The sequence below is a fragment of the Colius striatus genome, chromosome Z (assembly GCF_028858725.1).
Source record: "Colius striatus isolate bColStr4 chromosome Z, bColStr4.1.hap1, whole genome shotgun sequence".
In the NCBI taxonomy this organism is placed as follows: Eukaryota; Metazoa; Chordata; class Aves; order Coliiformes; family Coliidae; genus Colius; species Colius striatus.
In genome coordinates this window covers 4234559-4251778 of record NC_084790.1, presented here as the reverse complement: position 1 = coordinate 4251778, position 17220 = coordinate 4234559, and the positions used below count along the sequence as shown (strand labels likewise).

The 17220-nt window shown below is 46.2% G+C and overlaps 1 protein-coding gene across 3 annotated transcripts in view; it reads right to left on the bottom strand.

Annotated features, from left to right (window-relative positions):
• The window catches only part of FBXL20 (F-box and leucine rich repeat protein 20), a 48003-nt gene that overhangs the window by 3909 nt on the left and 26874 nt on the right, over nt 1-17220 (bottom strand). For all 3 annotated transcript variants that reach the window (XM_062018431.1, XM_062018430.1, XM_062018433.1), the window contains exons 3-14: nt 16617-16671; nt 13680-13754; nt 11279-11373; nt 10752-10820; nt 9947-10042; nt 8673-8799; nt 7147-7221; nt 5445-5575; nt 4003-4063; nt 3417-3461; nt 1671-1727; nt 245-457 (exon numbers count right to left, since the gene is read on the bottom strand). In XM_062018431.1, the coding sequence (XP_061874415.1) occupies nt 245-457; nt 1671-1727; nt 3417-3461; nt 4003-4063; nt 5445-5575; nt 7147-7221; nt 8673-8799; nt 9947-10042; nt 10752-10820; nt 11279-11373; nt 13680-13754; nt 16617-16671 (1099 nt within the window). The remainder of the gene's footprint in view (nt 1-244; nt 458-1670; nt 1728-3416; nt 3462-4002; nt 4064-5444; nt 5576-7146; nt 7222-8672; nt 8800-9946; nt 10043-10751; nt 10821-11278; nt 11374-13679; nt 13755-16616; nt 16672-17220) is intronic.

Genomic DNA, 17220 nt, shown 5'->3' with positions numbered 1-17220 from the left:
TCCTGGTCCCTCATTTGGAAAAGCCTGTAAAACATGCTGGGTCTCTCCTCCTTTCTTCCTTCAGCTGCTCCTCAGTGCACACAGCAATTATCTCCCTTCCCTACCAGCTAAAATTCACCTGTGCATGGCAGCTATTTAATTCCACAGGTGATGGCTCTCACAGCACTTTTAAAACCTGAAACCACAGCCCTCCCTCCTCCCCATGGGATAAAACCTTCAAGTCCCAGCCTTCGCGGTGTTTTACCCTGAGTCTCTTGATCCCTGCCCGTGTGATTTGCTGACAGTCGTACAGTTCTATCCTCTCCAGGCTGTGGCAGCTCTTCAGGTGCTCCAGGGAGGCATCAGTGATCAAGGGGCAATTGTCCAGCTCGATCACTTCCAAACGGTCGTGGGCGCAGGCGCCGTTTCCCAGGTGGCGAATCCCGTCGTCCGTGATCAGCTCACAGTGGGACAAACTCTACATGCAAACACAGCAAGTCAGCAGAAGCCAACACCCAGCCAGGGGACACTGTGGGACGAGAAAGAAGACAGCCCACATGCCATGGATATGGCCTAGCTGGCCATGTTCTGGATAGGTCTATAGCACTGGAGTGTTACCAGGCTCCAAGGGCCTCCAATGGCTGATGTGTCTCTGAGAGGAAAACTCATAGCTAAGCACAATGGGAGAGGCAACTGCTGAAAGGTGAGCTCCATGGTGCCAGGGTGAGACAGAAATAGAATAAATACCTCTGCTATCAAACAAACCACCTTTGCAACACTTGTGGCCTCACAGGTCATGGGAAGGGCCCTGGCACTGGGTCTAAGAACCTGCAGAGATACCATGTCACCTACTCGGGGCATTACTCTGGGGGCAGTTGCATCTTCATAGAGTCACAGAATCGTTTTGGTTGGAAAAGCCCTTGAAGCTGCTGCAGTCCCAGCCCCGCCCTCACCCTGCCCAGCCCAGCACTGACCCACGGCCCTCAGCACCTCAGCTCCACGGCTTTGGGGTCCCTCCAGGGCTGGGCACTGCTCCAGCTCCCTGGGCAGCCTGGCACAGGGGCTGACACCCCTCTCAGGGAAACAGTTCTGCCTCAGCTCCAATCTAAAACCCCCCTGGAGCAACTTTAGGCTGCTTCCTCTTGTCCAGTCACTTGTTGCCTCTTGCTTTGTTGAGGGGCTGCACAAGAGAGATGGCTGCACAAGAGAGCCCACTGACTGCATTCCCCCACCTCCCAGGACAGGTTTCCTCAGGATGGCAACAGAGCAGTGCACACAAGGACACAGGGCAGACTGAGACTAAACTCCCAGTAACTGAAGTCAAAGAGGAAAATCGTTTTCCAGAGCCAGGAAAGTTTCCAGCCTCAGTTGCCCAGCTCCATGGTACAGGTCTGTAGGCTCTTCTGCTGCAGACAGAACCTGCCAGGCTTGCTGAGGACAGCAGAGCCTGGCACCAGGAGGATCCAGTGTCCTACAACTCATTTTCAGGCAGCTGTGGGTGCCTGGTGTACGATTCATGTTAACAGCAGGGGAGGGACAATAGGTTCTTTGGGGTCAAGTTTCCAGCTGAATTCTTCCAAGCCTTCGCAACATGTCAGTGAAGTCAAAGAAAGCAAATTCCCCCCAGGCAGTGCTTCAAATCCCTTTGTTTATAGAAAGAAAATGCTGAAAGTCTCACTTGTGACACTCACCAGAACCTGAAGCCTTGGACAGTGTATGGAAAGCTGGATTAGTGTACTGTCTGTTATCTGGAAAAAAAGAGAAGAAGCCCTTTCATGCTGGGTGCTTTGCACAAGGACTTTTCTTTTGTACCCCCTACAAAAGAAAAACTGCAGTTCTTCTACCTAATCCAATGCCACTGTTCCCCACATTCACCATCCTGAGCCCCTCAGGCACTCATCTCCTGCATTACCACATTTCACACCTACAGATTCTTCCACTCCCTTACAGAAATCAACTCCTGGCCTTAAAAGACCACTTAAGGCAGAGGAATCACTTGGGTTTCTTTTTGAACTTTAAGTGGGTCTCATGAAATAGCTCACAATTGAGAGGAGCAAGTGAGCAGAGCTCTCCAACACCCCAGTGTCTGCTAAATGTCTCTCTCCAAGTACAAGAGGTGTTTCAAACCTCCTCCCAGCAGCTCCTTGGACTGCTGAATTGTTCTCTCTTTCTTCTTCAGGAAGAAAGAGGCTTTCTCATCTGAAAGCATTCAGAAGGGATGTCTTTGCTCAATGCAGTCAGTCCAAGGACATAGCTCAACTTTGCCTCTTCCTTTTTTGGGTTAATTTAAATCACTTCCTGTCTGGACTACTGTAATTTCCTCTTGTGATCTCATGAATTTCTGCCTTGTAAATATCAGGAAATGCAGAATTCTGGGGTTATGCTGTTCTTATGGCAGGAAGCAAAATCATAGAATCACAGAATTGTTTGGGTTGGAAAAGCCTTTTCAGCTCCTGGAGTCCCAGTCCTGCCCTCACCCTGCCCAGCCCACCACTGACCCACGGCCCTCAGCACCTCAGCTCCACGGCTTTGGCTTTGGGGCACTCCCCCACCTTCCTGGGCAGCATAGGACAGGGGCTGACAACCCTCTCAGGTAAAATGTTCTGCCTCAGCTCCAATCTAAACCTCCCCTGGGGCAACTCGAGGCTGTTTCCGTTTCCTTTTACATTACTTGGGAGAAGTAACTGTCTGCACTTCACTACAGCCTCCTGTCAGCCTCCTCCAGACTAGAGGAAAGGAAAGTCCTGTTCTCTCTACTGTCTTTATCTGAATTGATTTCCAATCTACCCTTAGAGATTTATTTTTTCATGGCATCTTGAGTAAATGCAACTATTTGCCCCTGTAAATGCTCCCTGGAGATGGTTATTGGCATACAGCCCACAGGAGACCTCTCCATAACGCCAAGGAATGTGTCTGCAGCTCAGGGTTATGAGGCTCAGCATTGACAGAATCAATACCTTTCATCCCTCTGCCTTTGAGGAAGCAGCACGAGCTCCTCAGCTTCATTTTGAGACCTTGCCCTCTCTAAAACCATTGCTGTTCAAACAGCCTGGCTACAGGTTTTCAATCCAGAGGTAATTTCCACTGTGTCCAGCACAAACCTTCCTTTGCCTCACGTGTAAAGGTCAGACTCTGGGACTTTGTTGTGTCAAGTTTCACAATTCACACACGTATTACTTGACTTTCAGGGCACATCTACTGCTGTTAAAGATTTTTTGCTATTCACAGCACTATTTACTTTGTTATTACTTACAGCCATTACTATGAAACCCAAACAAAGCACCGAACTACAAGAGCAGGAATTCTCTTAACCAAATACACCCCATCTTCTTGATCAGGACTCTAAATCCAGCTCTGATTTGGAGACAAACTACTGCTTTTCCCACTCGTTTTTGCACTCTGTTGAAAGAGAAACAGCCAGAGGTGGCACCTCCTACCTGCACGCACTCTTCCAGGTCCATTTTTTCAAGCTCGTGGCAGTTCTGGGAACAAACAGGAGACGGAACACACAAACTAAGTGCAAAGTTCAGACAGCAAACATAAACACCACCACAGATAAAGACAGCTCTTTTTGAAAAGGAAGGGTTTTCTCCACAACACATCACAACTGGCAGGGAGGTTTGCTGCTTCTTTACAAACAGCACCAAATACAGTAGAGGAAATGTCCCAGTTTCACCCATTTAAAGGCACACAGGGTTTGCTTTTTATTATTAGGAAGTAAAGGTAGATAAATTTGGGGTCACTTATACACAACCCAGACTAATCTAGAAAAGCAAACAGTGAAGTTTCTAACTCCCAAGTACTTCACATTTCATGCAGCCTGTGTGCACATCCTCCTAGATGTGTGGGTCGGGCCAACATCAGTGATTACACACAACTTGGTTTCTGCAACTTGCTTATGCTCAAATGCTGAGACCAAACACGTTGCAACAATCTACGTTCAAGAGAAATCTACTGTTTGGTTGTATCTATCATGAAAGGAAAGCAAAGGTACTTGCTGAAAAAGTGGAAATGAGCACTTACCCTAGCTAGAGTGGTAAAGCCCACATCTGTTAGTTGAGAACACCTTGCAACTTCTAATATTCTGCACAGAAAGAATTTATAATAACCATGGTGGAGTCATTTTGCTTTTCAGAGTGTTTCATTAGAAGCTTCCAGCAACCCAGAAAAGTTTGACCCGGTTTAGGCTGTGCTCTCTGAGAGGATAATTTGCACAGAGCACCCACCCTCTATACCTGAGTGTAGGTCACAAGGACAGAAAGAAAGAAGTCAGGCTAAAAGGGAACTCCAGGGGCCATCTGGTCTGAACCCTGCTGTGAAGCAGGGAGGGGGTCTGATCCCACAAACACTGGGCTGAGATGCCCTTAAAAACCTTCACTGCTGGACACTCTGCAACCTCCCCGTGTGGTCTCCTCTGGTTTCCACCCAAAACACAGATCTCATCATCATGGGTGTAACACACAACTACCTGGCAGGTGAGCACTGGAGAATAAATATTTAATGCCACAACAGAAGAGTCTGAAGTCTTCTACAGGGCAAACTGCTTGCTTCCGTGACAACAGATGAACCCTCTGGCAGGCAGTTACCACAGCTCTACAGGTTTCCTTCACATATTTATCTGTCTTTATAGAAGAGGAAGCCAACTTTCCTAAGCCACCTTATGCATTTTACTGCGTGGACCTTAATGCCCTGAAGCTGCAGCTGAACATAAACACAGAAACCACTCGAAACCAAAATGATATTTTACTTTCCTCTTTCAAAATTGGTTTCCATGCACTTGTACACTGCACTTTGCACCCATAATTCTTAAAGTGAGTTGTCACAGAACACAACTGTGCTTGGCTTTCCCCTGAAGACTTGTATTTTTATGCCATCTAATACAAGCTGCTCAGCGGTTACAGATGTCAGACAATAAAACTGTCTCTTCTTCCTGCACCTGGCCATTTTCTGAGTTATAGCAAAGTCCTTCCTGAAGGAACTTGTCCTAATTAAAAAAGAAGGTAATAACAGAAAAGCAAGCACCTGCAGAGATGTCGCTGGAAGCCCACCCTGGCAAGCAGAGTGAAACTTCGCACAAATTCCGTCTGCTACAAAAGCACCTGTTAATCTCACATGACAAGGAGAAACAATGCTGTTTAAACGAGCTTTCAGTTCCAAAGCAACCTAACCTCTACTGTTTGTCATCAAAGGACAAAGGTGGTGTAACGGGAGAACCGTGACGACGTGAGTCTACTGGCAGCACACACCACCACGGCACGGAGCTCTTCTACTTGCCCAGGGTTAGAAACCAGAAGTTTGGGTAAAACTGTGCTCACACCCCAGCCAGGAAAAAGCTCAGTGATACAAAGTGCACTTTCAGAAAGACCTTCAGAGTCTGGAATGGCTCAATAACTACACGACCACGTCACCAAAGATGCTTTGCAACGGGACGCTGGAGCTCGGGTGGCTCTGCAGTGAGAACTTACCGAAGCCTCGGGCAGTTCTGTCCCAGGGCGTTCAGGATGGCATCTGTAATGTTAGAGCAGCCTGAAGCACACAAGGATTGTAACTTGTGGCATCCTCTGCATATTGTAATGAGACCATCATCTGTTATTTGCTACAAGAAAAACAATAACAACATCACAAGCCATAACGACGTAGGTGGAGGCGCAAGGCACTGCATATTTTCCTTCTCAGACTTCCAATCAGACACTTAACTGAGGCCAAGCTCTGCTTCTTTCAACCCAAAACCAAAATCTCTCACTGGAGCAGCTGAAACAGTAAGCCACGTTGGAAGTGGCTTGTAGACATTTGGCAACTGATTCCATGTGCATGGAAATGTTTCTGAGCTTGGGCCATGTGAGCCTGGGGGAAAGGCTCGGTAGCAGTAGGCATAGGCTCGGCCTCCTGGCTGCCTCTGCAACCCTGGCCTGCAAAGACCTTCTTGGCTGAAACTCAAGACAGGAAAGCACCTAACAGTCAGAGCTTCCCACAAAATAAGCAGCAGGTTACTTTTATAAACAGCCTTTTAAAAATACACTCCAGTGGTTTGGGAGCAAAACCTGAACCACGAGAGCCAGGCTTACAGCCCAAATCACGTTAAATTCATCCTGTGGCACAGCAGCTCCACTGACCTGCTGTGTCCCCAGACACACGGGCTGTCCAGGACTGGGATGGCAACAGCAGACAAACCTGCTCCACATGTTTCTCTACAGCAGCAAGAGCGTAACGGGCTGTGGCCCAGGGTGGCTGCCCCAAGGAGCCATATGGGAATCAGGAAAGGCAAAAAGGGACAAGAGATTGCAGAGGCTGTGCACGCTGGAGGACCAGGTTGAACCTCCCTGAGCTCTTTGGTCCTGAATCTTCAGCACTCAGACTCAATTTGGTCAGCCCAAACTCTGGAGCGAGATGAAACAGAAACCAAGTAGAACTTGGTATTTACAGTGGAGGTGATCGAGAACCTCATTAGTTTTCTTCCCCCCTCTGCCTGTCTCTCCTGTAGAGCCCAGATGCAGGTCTGGAACCTGCTAACAGTTCAGTTCCTCCTTTGCAAGCACCTAGGCTGGATGAGCACTGGTCTCAGGCCAGACCAGTAACTGGTAATGCTGGGAAAGGCCAGCCCTGCAGCTTCCAAAGGCCTTGCCCTATCCTGTGGAAAAGGAAGGGGCTGTCCAGCTCTTCCTTGTGCCAGGCTAACCACAGGATAGTAAGTACAAAGAGCCCATTCCAATTTCTTTTTTTGGCATAAACATACATTTTTGGCACCGCAGAGTGACGAGTTTAGAGCCCTCTGTGCAGGGAACTGCACTTCTTGGTTCAGTTTTGAAGAGAGCAGAGGATCTGCCTGGCTAGATCACCACACAAACACTCCAGCACGATGGAAAGAATTTTTCCAGCCAGTCCTGCAAACGAGTTTAGAAGCCCAGTGGGCAGGGCTTCCAAACAAACAATTCTGACCAAGTGACTGCTCTGACACTGTTTTGGGGGCTTATTCAACATTACTGAATGCTACCAAAAAGCTGGTTTTCATTGACTATTTTTAGAAGGCTCGTAAATCCACAACTGGCTCTGTCTGCAACAGATGATGACGTTTCAGGGATGGAGTACATTCTGTGTGGTTCTGCTGAGAGGTGTCCTCTAGCTGCACAGTGATGGATGAGTTGGGAAATGAGAGGAAGTTTTACTTACTAAGCACGTTTGAAGGTTTAAAGTCACCAGATCGGGACAATGGGCGCCGATGTATTTCAGAGCTTCATCCTCAAGCTGGAAAGAAGAATCGTGAGACTGAAAAAACCCATTCACACGGGAAACAATCTTTAAAATAAGGCTTTGAGGACAATAAAGCATCTGTGCTTCGGATACCTATAGGGAAGGAGGGCACTGCAGTCTCAAAACACACAGCAATAGGTGCAGGACTATTTTTTTTAACACCATTGCAGGAACAGAGTTCAAAGACCCACAAGACCCGAGTTACTGATTTAAAGAAAAGATGATCTGATCAAACATGCGTCATTAACAAAGCAAGTGGTGGAATCAGACAGTATTTACAGGAATTCAGGAAATGCTTCACTAATGAGGGCCTGTCAGTAACACTATTTTTATACTGCAGTACTGGAACTCTAAAGAGTCTTACTGTGAGGAGCACAAACATACCCAGGTTGCTTTCTGATGATAAAAAAGCCTGCTATTCTTAAATCTATAAGAACAGATGGCAAGTAATTGATAGCAAGGATATATTGCCATCAATATCACTCCAACTCCATAAATTACTAGAAACTCAAGCTGTTTCTATGACCTGAATTCTCAAAATAGGCTGAGATTGCTGTATCTTTAATCAAGCCGATTTTACAGCCATGGATACCCATCTCACATACTAAAAATCCACCAGCAGTATAAATTTAGAAAAACTACTGACTCCAGCCTTTACAGCTGGGCTCTCTTGTGCACACAGGGTATTACTGCTTTGCACACACCACCAGTGTGCTCTTGCTTTGCTTTTCAGAAGAACCTTTCAGGACTTTGTGTCCACGCACAGAGGAAAGATGCTTTTTGCAAAATAAAAGCATAGAGCTGTTTATCTATACATAGCAGACAAAAATGGCATGTACTGACTCATACTTAAGGAATCCCTACCCCCAAGTGAAAAAAACAAACGAATCCAACATAAAGTAATGCTTGGGCACAAGGACTGAACAGATCAGAGATCATTTCCCAGGTCTACCTTGAGGCTCATGAGCTTGTGAGTCTCTGGGTCAGAGGTTTCAACTCCTGTGGGGTCAGTTTTACTCTCCTTTTTGAAGGAAAAGACTCTAAGACACATGGTTGCTCCTTTCTAAAGGACCCCAGCCCATTGCAAAGTAAGAATGATTCCCCACATTCTTTGTTCAGATAGCTTTGCAAGGAGCTCATGAAATGTTTAAGGCTGATGTTCTGGACACTCTGGTTCACAACTGATGTAACTCCTTAGTAAAGCTGTAACACAGGCAAGTGCTTAACAAACTAAACTTTTCAATGATTCACCAGGTTAAGACTGTAAAGACAGATTAGAGGAAGTTAGTCTAAGTAACAAAAAGTTAAACAAGGGGGTCACCCCCCACCACCACTGTCCTGCTATTCTGGCTGAGCTCAAAGGTCTTAAAGGTTCACACAATTTTACCCTCATACTTTGGGTTACAGCTGTTGTTATTCGATCTGAGCACCCTCCAGAGCCATACCTGCGTGCAGCCTTTCAGAAACAGGGCTTTGAGCCCACCACAGCCTCTCACCAGGGCCTGGATGCCATCCTTAGTCACTTGGTCGCACCAGGAGATATTCAGCTGTTCCAGCTGTGGACATCCCTCGCTTTGGAAGTGAAAAGGCAACAAAGAGCGTGAGAACTCAGGGTTTGTTTTGGAAAGAAACTCTGCTTCAAGCCACAACCTGGGAAATTCCCACTTCTGGAACGCAGAGAAGTACATCCATATCCCACATACCCATGGGGACCCTTTAGTCAAACAGCATCTCCAGGAGTAAGGAGTTCTCCAGAGGCATGAGCTCTAAAGCAGGGTATTTGTAGGGTAAAGGACCACTGATTTATCCCATTTTGGACACTTCCCAACTTCCATATGAGGACATGGGCTTTCTGGATCTAAATACAACCAAACTATCCTCAACCAACCCCCAAAACAGGGTCAATAGCTGCTGTGCCTCTTCTTACTTTCCACGTGTAACTTGGCATTTGCAAATGGCTGAGAGCAGGAGCAACACTCAAGTGTCATTTGCAGCTGGGAAGAGATAAGATACATCAACATGTATTTAAGCCAGCTGCAGCACAAGTTTCACCACGTGAAATCAAAGGCAAGCATGAAGGCCCTCAAAGGAAGGAAAAACCAGGCTCAAAGTATTTTGAGGTAGCTACCAAAATAATTCAATCATTCATTTTTGTGTTTCCTTCTGGTATCTAGATTCTCCCTCCAGTATTTTATCCCCTGCGACAGAGCTTTTCTATATTTTACTTTATTTCACTGGTATTTCACTTAATTTTTTTAATAGCTTGGCCTTTGTTGTTATCTTTAGTAGGATTTGTCTCCTTTTCTCTGTCCCACTATCTTCCCACCAATGTCTGTCTGCCCCTTCCTTTTGCAGGTCACTTGGCAATTCCTTCTAGCAGATCTAAGCAATTATATGTCTCCTGAGCAGTTTAAAAAGACAAACGGCCACATGTTGGTATTTACACAGCTAGAGGGTGAACAATTGCTGGTACACTTACAGAGAAGAAGTTGATTGTTACTAAAAGTGCATTTTAAAAAGGCAGACTAAGACTTCCGTCTCCCCCCAAAACCAGAGGGTACAACATGTGAAGGTTGAGTTCTGATGAGGAATGCCTGAATTCCAATCAGTTACACCTCAGCCTGTATCAGTCTCTTCCAAGGCACACGAGATATCCAGAGCAAGGGTGGGTCAAACTACCTGGAATCAACCAGCAAAAGTCTCTGTTGTTGCCTCCTACCTCAGTGCTTTCAGAGACAGGTTGGTTATGGAGGTGCAAGAAGCCAAATCGAGGTGCCTGAGTTTAGAGCAGAACTTGCTGAGGCTGGTACACGTACTGAAAGAGAGCATATAAGACACATTTATGCATTGCTTTGCCCTGGTGAGGCCTCATCTGGAGTCCCGTGTCCAGTTCTGGGCTCCTCAGCTCCAGAGCGACAGGGAACTGCTGGAGAGAGGCCAGCACAGGGCCACCAAGATGATCAGGGGACTGGAGCATCCTCCTTATGAGGAAAGGCTGCGGGAACTGGGGCTGTTCAGCCTGGAGAAGAGAAACCTGAGGCAGGATCTCATCAGTGCTGAGAAATTCCTAAAGGGCAGGTGTCCAGAGGATGGAGCCAGTGTTTGTTCTGTGGTGGCCAGTGATAGGACAAGGGGTAATGGGCACAAGCTGGAACAGGAGGAGAAACTTGTTTGACATTGAAGTGAGGGAGCCCTGGCCCAGGCTGCCCAGGGAGGGTGTGGAGGCTCCTTCTCGGGAGGTTTCCAAACCCACTTGGACATATTCCTGTGCCCCCTGATGGAGGGGAACCTGCTTTAGCAGGGAGGTGGGCTGGGTGAGACCTGGAGGGCCCTTCCAACCCCCACCATTCTGTGATTCTCTAAGAGTCATTCAAAGTCATATACATTTCATATAACATGCAATACTGTTTCTAACACATGCACAAGCCTGGCCTTTTCTTAAAAAACAAAAGGTATGAAGAATATAGCACAGTGCACACAGAAAAGGAGGTGACAGGGTAAACAAGGAAAGAGACTTTACTCACGCATCTGTGATCTTGGTACAGCCATTCAGGTTCAAGACTTCAATATTTCTGCAGTTCTGTGCAAATGTCCTTTATTAAAGGAGAGGGAAAACACAAGATTTTGCAGCCACTTGACTTCCAGATGTTTTACAGCATTTGTTTTAACTGTGATGCATCAGATGCAATTTTGTTAAATGGTCTCAATGAAAATAAACAAGTAAGTAAATAATTTATGTTGTCCTGTGTCTTGCCTTGGGATTTCCCAGCCTAAAGGCAAAAGCTTGTAATCCATTGCCAATTACTACTTAGCTTGCAGCAGCAGCTGGCATTATTTTAATGAGAACTGATAAAAAAAACCCCAGTTATCGTGTGAAGTTAAAAAATGACAAAGGAGAGAGGCTTGGATGTTACCGCTCTCCATGTGTAAAGTCAGACACACAGGGATAAAGTTCCACAGGGCTCGTAAAGTTATGCCAATCCTCTGTGGCTGTAGAAAGGGACTCGTTCTTTATGTCACATTTAAGGGCAGAAAGGAGCCGCATCACTACCTTAACGCATTGTCTCCCACTCCCTGGCAGCCACGCAGGCTCAGCTTCCGCAAGAAACCCCCACATCTTTTAGAAATGTTCTCAACTACTCGGCCCTGTCGGAGACAGAAAGAACGTCATTAAAACCCAGAAGACACCCCAGCCTTCGAAAAGTTGACTTCAAAATTAAGCAGCCTAACAACAGTTTTGTTTTTCTAGTGAAAACAGTGCTAATAAAACAAAAGAAAGAAGCAATGGTAACAACCTAAGGCAGGGAGGGGGAGATTTATTCAGCTTCTGAAGACGGAGAGACAAGGAACAATCACCTAAAGCCACTCAGGCTGATGACCCAGGAACCTCCACCAACTCGGAGCTCCTGGATGTCAAGACAGACTGCCCAAGAAAGATGAAAGCAGCAATGCCATGGCTATAACATGGCTACTAGGATTTCCAAACAAGTACTATAAATGGATATACTGAAATTTCTATTATATTTTCTATCTCTAGAGGTCCCTTCCATCCTCTATCATCCTGTGAAGCCCCAGGGAGCCTCACTTGGAGCTAGCGTTTACCCAGCTACCTCTCACCTTGAAAGACGTGCCAAAACCACAGAGATAACATCTCCGTCCCTGTCCAGAAATTCCAAAACCTTTTCTGCTACTTCAGTCTATGAGGTTATTCCTCACAGAACAGGAACATCACTCAGTTCTGCAAGTACAAGCTGGCATTTAAGACCTTTAAAAGGATGAAGTTATTTCTTCTATCATATTTTTCCATTAAAAAAAAACCCCAAAACAGCATGGATCAGACTTGGTACAATGTAAATACCACAATGGATAAAAGAGGGACAGCAGCTTAGCTAGATTTCTGCATGAGCTTCTGATGACATCTGGCTGGTGGCTTTCGGGAGCCCCAGAGCAATACGTGAGCTCTGCCCTGGCTGATGGGAGTAAAGTTCGACCTGCATGTCCATGTGGAAAGGCTGGAAAATCCAGAACAGCCTGTGTGTTTCTGCAATTCCTCTAGCAAGCCTATGAATTCATAGGCTTGAAACAGAGGATTTCAATGCCTTTATGTATAGAATGACAGCAACTGATGGCTTCACATTCCTTTAAAGCAAAGGGCATTTAGGACATCAGAAAGTCCAGGTTAGGCACAAGGCACTGAGGACTGTTGTTTAAAAAGGGGCAGCCCATGCTTATGCAAGAACATGTGGTTTTGATGTATGGAGTGGCATTAAGAGAACAAAGAGACATTAAAACCATGCAAAAACCACTCAAGAATGAGAAAAGCCTCGTTTGTATTCACAGCACTCCTGCCTCTCTCCCTCCTACAGACTAACAGCAGCAGCAAGGCTGAGCAGCTCCTACATCCGGAGACCAAGCAGCACCAATAACTTTGCTCTGTCTCCATGAAGGTAAATAATTACATGGGTCCAGAACTTTCAAGGTATGTTAAAAGATAAAGCACTATCAAGAGCAAAAATCACACTGTTTACTTCCTTCAACAAGTCTCGGGCCACTGAGAGCCCTGTGAGCACGCTGAAGTCAGAGCATCACAGGCCTGTTCCTTTATCTGGCTGCTTAGATACACAGCTGGTAGAAAGAGATTATTTTAACTCTTTCCTCCACAAATAATGTATTTTCCACCAGCTCCCACAAGGTGTGACTTCAGTCATCATCTGGTTTATGCCTCTGTCTGTAACAAGTTAAAATGATACACTCTCTACCTCCCTCCTTCAACACGTTCTAAAGAGGATATAACACTCTGATAGGAAACTTCAGGAGTTGTTGGGGTTTTTTTTCCTCTCATCTCTGTTCCTGATTAATGCAATTTTCATTTTAAGAACAGCATCCATTCCTGTCACTGCCAAGAAGTCCACTGCTAACAGACTTCGAACAGCTACAGTGAAGCATCTCCAAAGCTGCCTCTTTTAGGAACAATTTCGACCTCGTCTGACCCCAGATCACCTTCACTTCCATTTCCAATTTTGATGTTAAGGATAGACAGGAAAGGACAGACATACTGCAGGCCATGTTGCAAAAGACAGTCAGTCTTAAAATGGTCTAAGTCAATGCTATGTTAGTATTTGAGTGAGAGGAAAAGGAGCCTAAATTCTGCTAGACAGTGGCAGTAGTTTCCCCACAAGAACTCACTCTGACTATTTCTGTTCTCAGAATACACACAGAAATACTTTCCTACTTCCTGTAAGTCTTGATACAGATATATAATTCTGTCCATTTTCAAAAGCTGAATGGATTGCCAAGACCTTGAAAGACTCCCTGAAGCTAAGAGGAACGGAAATTAATGATTCCTCTCCCCATGGTAGGTAAGAAGGGTTACACTGGGAGTATTAATCCATTCTAGGCTGTAATTACATTTTAACAAGAAAAAAAGGGGTTTATATGTCACTTAATTATACCTCAATATCCCTCTGGAAATCAAACAGGTCAATCCGCTGCCAGTTACTGCCATCCAGGGCCAGAACATTCCACGCCTTTATCGGGGGAAAAAACATAAACCTGTGGTTAATATGAAAAAAGGAGCCAGCGGGGTCCCAGTTACAGTTTATTCCTTTTAGAAAGAGCATTCTGCCTCAGAGGTAAAAGCAACATGTAATTACAGCAGACAGGCAATCGAGGCAGTTACCAGAGTCCCCTCACCTACACACGTTGTGCTCTCCACGACTTCCCCTCCCAGAGGCAAACCCGTGGTGCCCCCCTGGTGTCCACTCCATTGCTGCTGAGGCTGCTCTGGGACGGGAGGCAGCGCAAGCATCTTCCATCCTGGCTGGCATCTGATCCCCTCTGCAGCACCATCAGCTACCCCAGCATCTTTAGAAGGTGTACTAGGACCAGCATGGAGATGGAGGACAGCAGGAGTCCCAGAGCAGACCCTATGCTGGGCATCTACACTGAGAGAAGAAGGCTGAGAAGGGACCTCATCCATGCTGATAAATCCCTAAAGGGCAGGTGTAGAGAGGATGAGGCCAGTTTTCTTTCTGGCAGGACAAGGGGTAGTGGGCACAATCGGAAACACAGGAAGTTCCACTGGAACACAAGGAGAAACTTCTTTGATGTTCAGATGAGGGAGCCCTGGCCCAGGCTGAGAGGAGTCCTCGTTAACACAAGTATTTAAAAGGTGTCTGTCAAGAGGATGGGACAGAACTTTTTGTCTCAATTGACAGAACAAGGGGTAATGGACAAAAGCTGAAGCACAAAAAGCTCCACTTAAACATGAGGAGAAACTCCTTTGGTGCTGAGGTGAGGGAGCCCTGGCCCAGGCTGCCCAGGGAGGGTGTGGAGGCTCCTTCTCAGGAGGTTTCCAAACCCACTTGGACACGTCCCTGTGCCCCCTGATGGAGGGGAACGTGCTTTAGCAGGGGATGGGGCTGGTGGACCCTTCCAACCCCTACCACTCAGGGATTTTGGGATTCTCTGAGCTTTGCCTGAGGGCACAGTGGTGCTGGGACAGAGGACTGTGCGGTGAGATCCCCTATGCAGAGGCTGAGGCTGACATTTCACATGCCTTCTCTCTCTCCTCCAGCAGAAAGAGGTGTCCAAGGCACTTCCACAGCTCAGTGCAATGAGATGCCGTGTCCCACAGACAGAGAAACTCGAGGTGTTGCAAGCTGTCCAGATAAAGCAGCCAGCTCTTACCCGACAGCTACACACTCAGTGGTGCAAGCGTACAGTGACAGAGTGACAGGGCTCACTACCTCTGACTTAAGTGTTTGGTTTGGGGTTTGTTTCTTTGTAAAACAAGCAAATAAATCTCATGTGGTTCATGCTACAAATGAGAACTAGGAACTGAAAGTTAGCAATTCTGCCCTCAGTGAATCAAAAAGCTTGTCGACACAGTACTGTACTTCAAGTTTTAATTGCATTATGAAAGTGAAGAGCTAGATCTCACAATAACCATGAGGCTGCCATTATGAAAGAGTGCATGTATATGACTATAGGCACATTTTTATACCCCATGCATCATGTGCATTAAGCTCCATCTCCATCACAATATACTAGTTCTTGTGCAAGCCACATACAGACTTGGAATAGCCAACAGAACTGTAAGCACTGACTGATCTTCTGCAATTTACATCTCGTTGTTGATATTTGGTTTAAGGTCTAGTTGTCACTGTGAGAAAAGTAAGAGCTCCAGTGATAAAGAAATGCACCAGTGGATGGAAGCTGTAACACGGTGTATGTTCACAGGTAACACATGGAACACTGCACACAGCCTTTCTGCAGCCCCGTGCAGATACTCCAGCCCTTTACATTACAGACTGTGGCACATCGTGACTAATATGTTCCCTGATGCCCCGTGGACTGTGTAAACAGGAGCAAGTGCCAAAAATGGGAGTACATCTTGACACTGGCAAGTATCTTTGACAGCCCATTTTGTTTAATACTGGTCTCCTGGAGCAGTGAATTTCAGCTGGAAGACCTACGTTATCAAGGGAACAGGAGATGATACTGCACAGACATCACACAGGATATCTTCTAATGGGATTTGAAATGATTCAGCACAGTCATTTTTTTATTCTTATACACTCTGAATAATGAAACAAGTTATGGCTCCTGTTTGAACCCAAGATAGATCAGTTTTTTACAGGCATCACTCAGCACCAGCTTTCCCAGCATAGTGAACACACCACTACAAACAGTGTCCCCTGTCACTTGCCACTCCTGCTGTAGTAATGTTCCCTCTGTGTGCCTTTATTATAGATACTGGCAGGACAAAGTATCTGACAAACCTGGTTGCTCTAGATAACTGGGCCTGCAGTTGGGGGAATTCTCCTAAGCAAATAATCACAATCCAAGCTGGATTTCCATAGATGAAGCCCACAAAACTAGGAGCTACTTAAGGGAAAAAAATCCAACCCTAAATAAAGCAGATGCTCCATTCTTTCTCATTTTCTTCCATGCTTACTTCAACTACCTCCATATAGGACAGTAAGCTTTCACTGACACTGCAGCACCTTTGCAAATCAAAATGTCAGTATCTCCACCAAAATCCACATGATGCCATTTTAGTCAGGATTTTCATCAGCCCAGGTGTCCTATACAAACCCAGGCTGACTGGAAAGCTATTGGACAAAAAGCCAGACACTCCCCCTTTATAACCTGCTCAGGGCCTGAGACATCAACAAAATGGTATTCCTGCTTTGAGTCTCCCTTCACTGGTGCCATCAGAAGTTTCTGGTATTGTGGTGTGATGCTAAATAACAACAGCTGAGTTGCAGAAAGCTCCCTAGTACAAATCCTCCTGGTTTGACGTGATAGGGAAGGCTGGAGCAAGGGGATTCTCACCCAAATGCAATCAACTGTTAAAATCCACCAGCAAGGGGGAAGGTTCTTACCCTGGAAACTTGAGCGCAACGACACAGAGTGACCACATCCAGGAAAGAGAAAATTCTGCAAGAGAAATAAAAGATACCTTATTGGTTATCAAGGTTTTAAACAAAGGGAACATTGAGAACAAAGGAGGGGGGAAAAAGGACTGGAGACAGCGAAACTTCTCTCTAATTCAATTGGAAGCTGTGCTATGAAAAGAAGCGCAGACTTAGCAGTTCACAACTGAAAGCAAACCAGCAAACCACAGACACTGAGCCACTGTGAAACATTCAGCTCACACTTTGTAGTACTGACAGCAAGCTCAATGATTATTTATCAGGTATTGAGTAGCTTCACAAACATTGAGCTCAGTCAGGAACAATCACGTTGGGCTGTTATAGCTTCTGGGAGATGGAGAAGCATCTCTGTGCCCATGCCTCTGCTCAACAGGAGCCAGCAGCATGCCCAGGCAGGCAAGAAGGCCAAGGGCATGCCAGCTTGTATCAGCACCAGTGTGACCGGGGCAGTGATTGCAGCAGGCCCAGGGCAGTGAATGTTACCCTGTGCTGGGCCCTGGGGAGGCTGCAGCTCCAGGGCTGTGTTCAGTGCTGGGCCCCTCACTCACTGCCA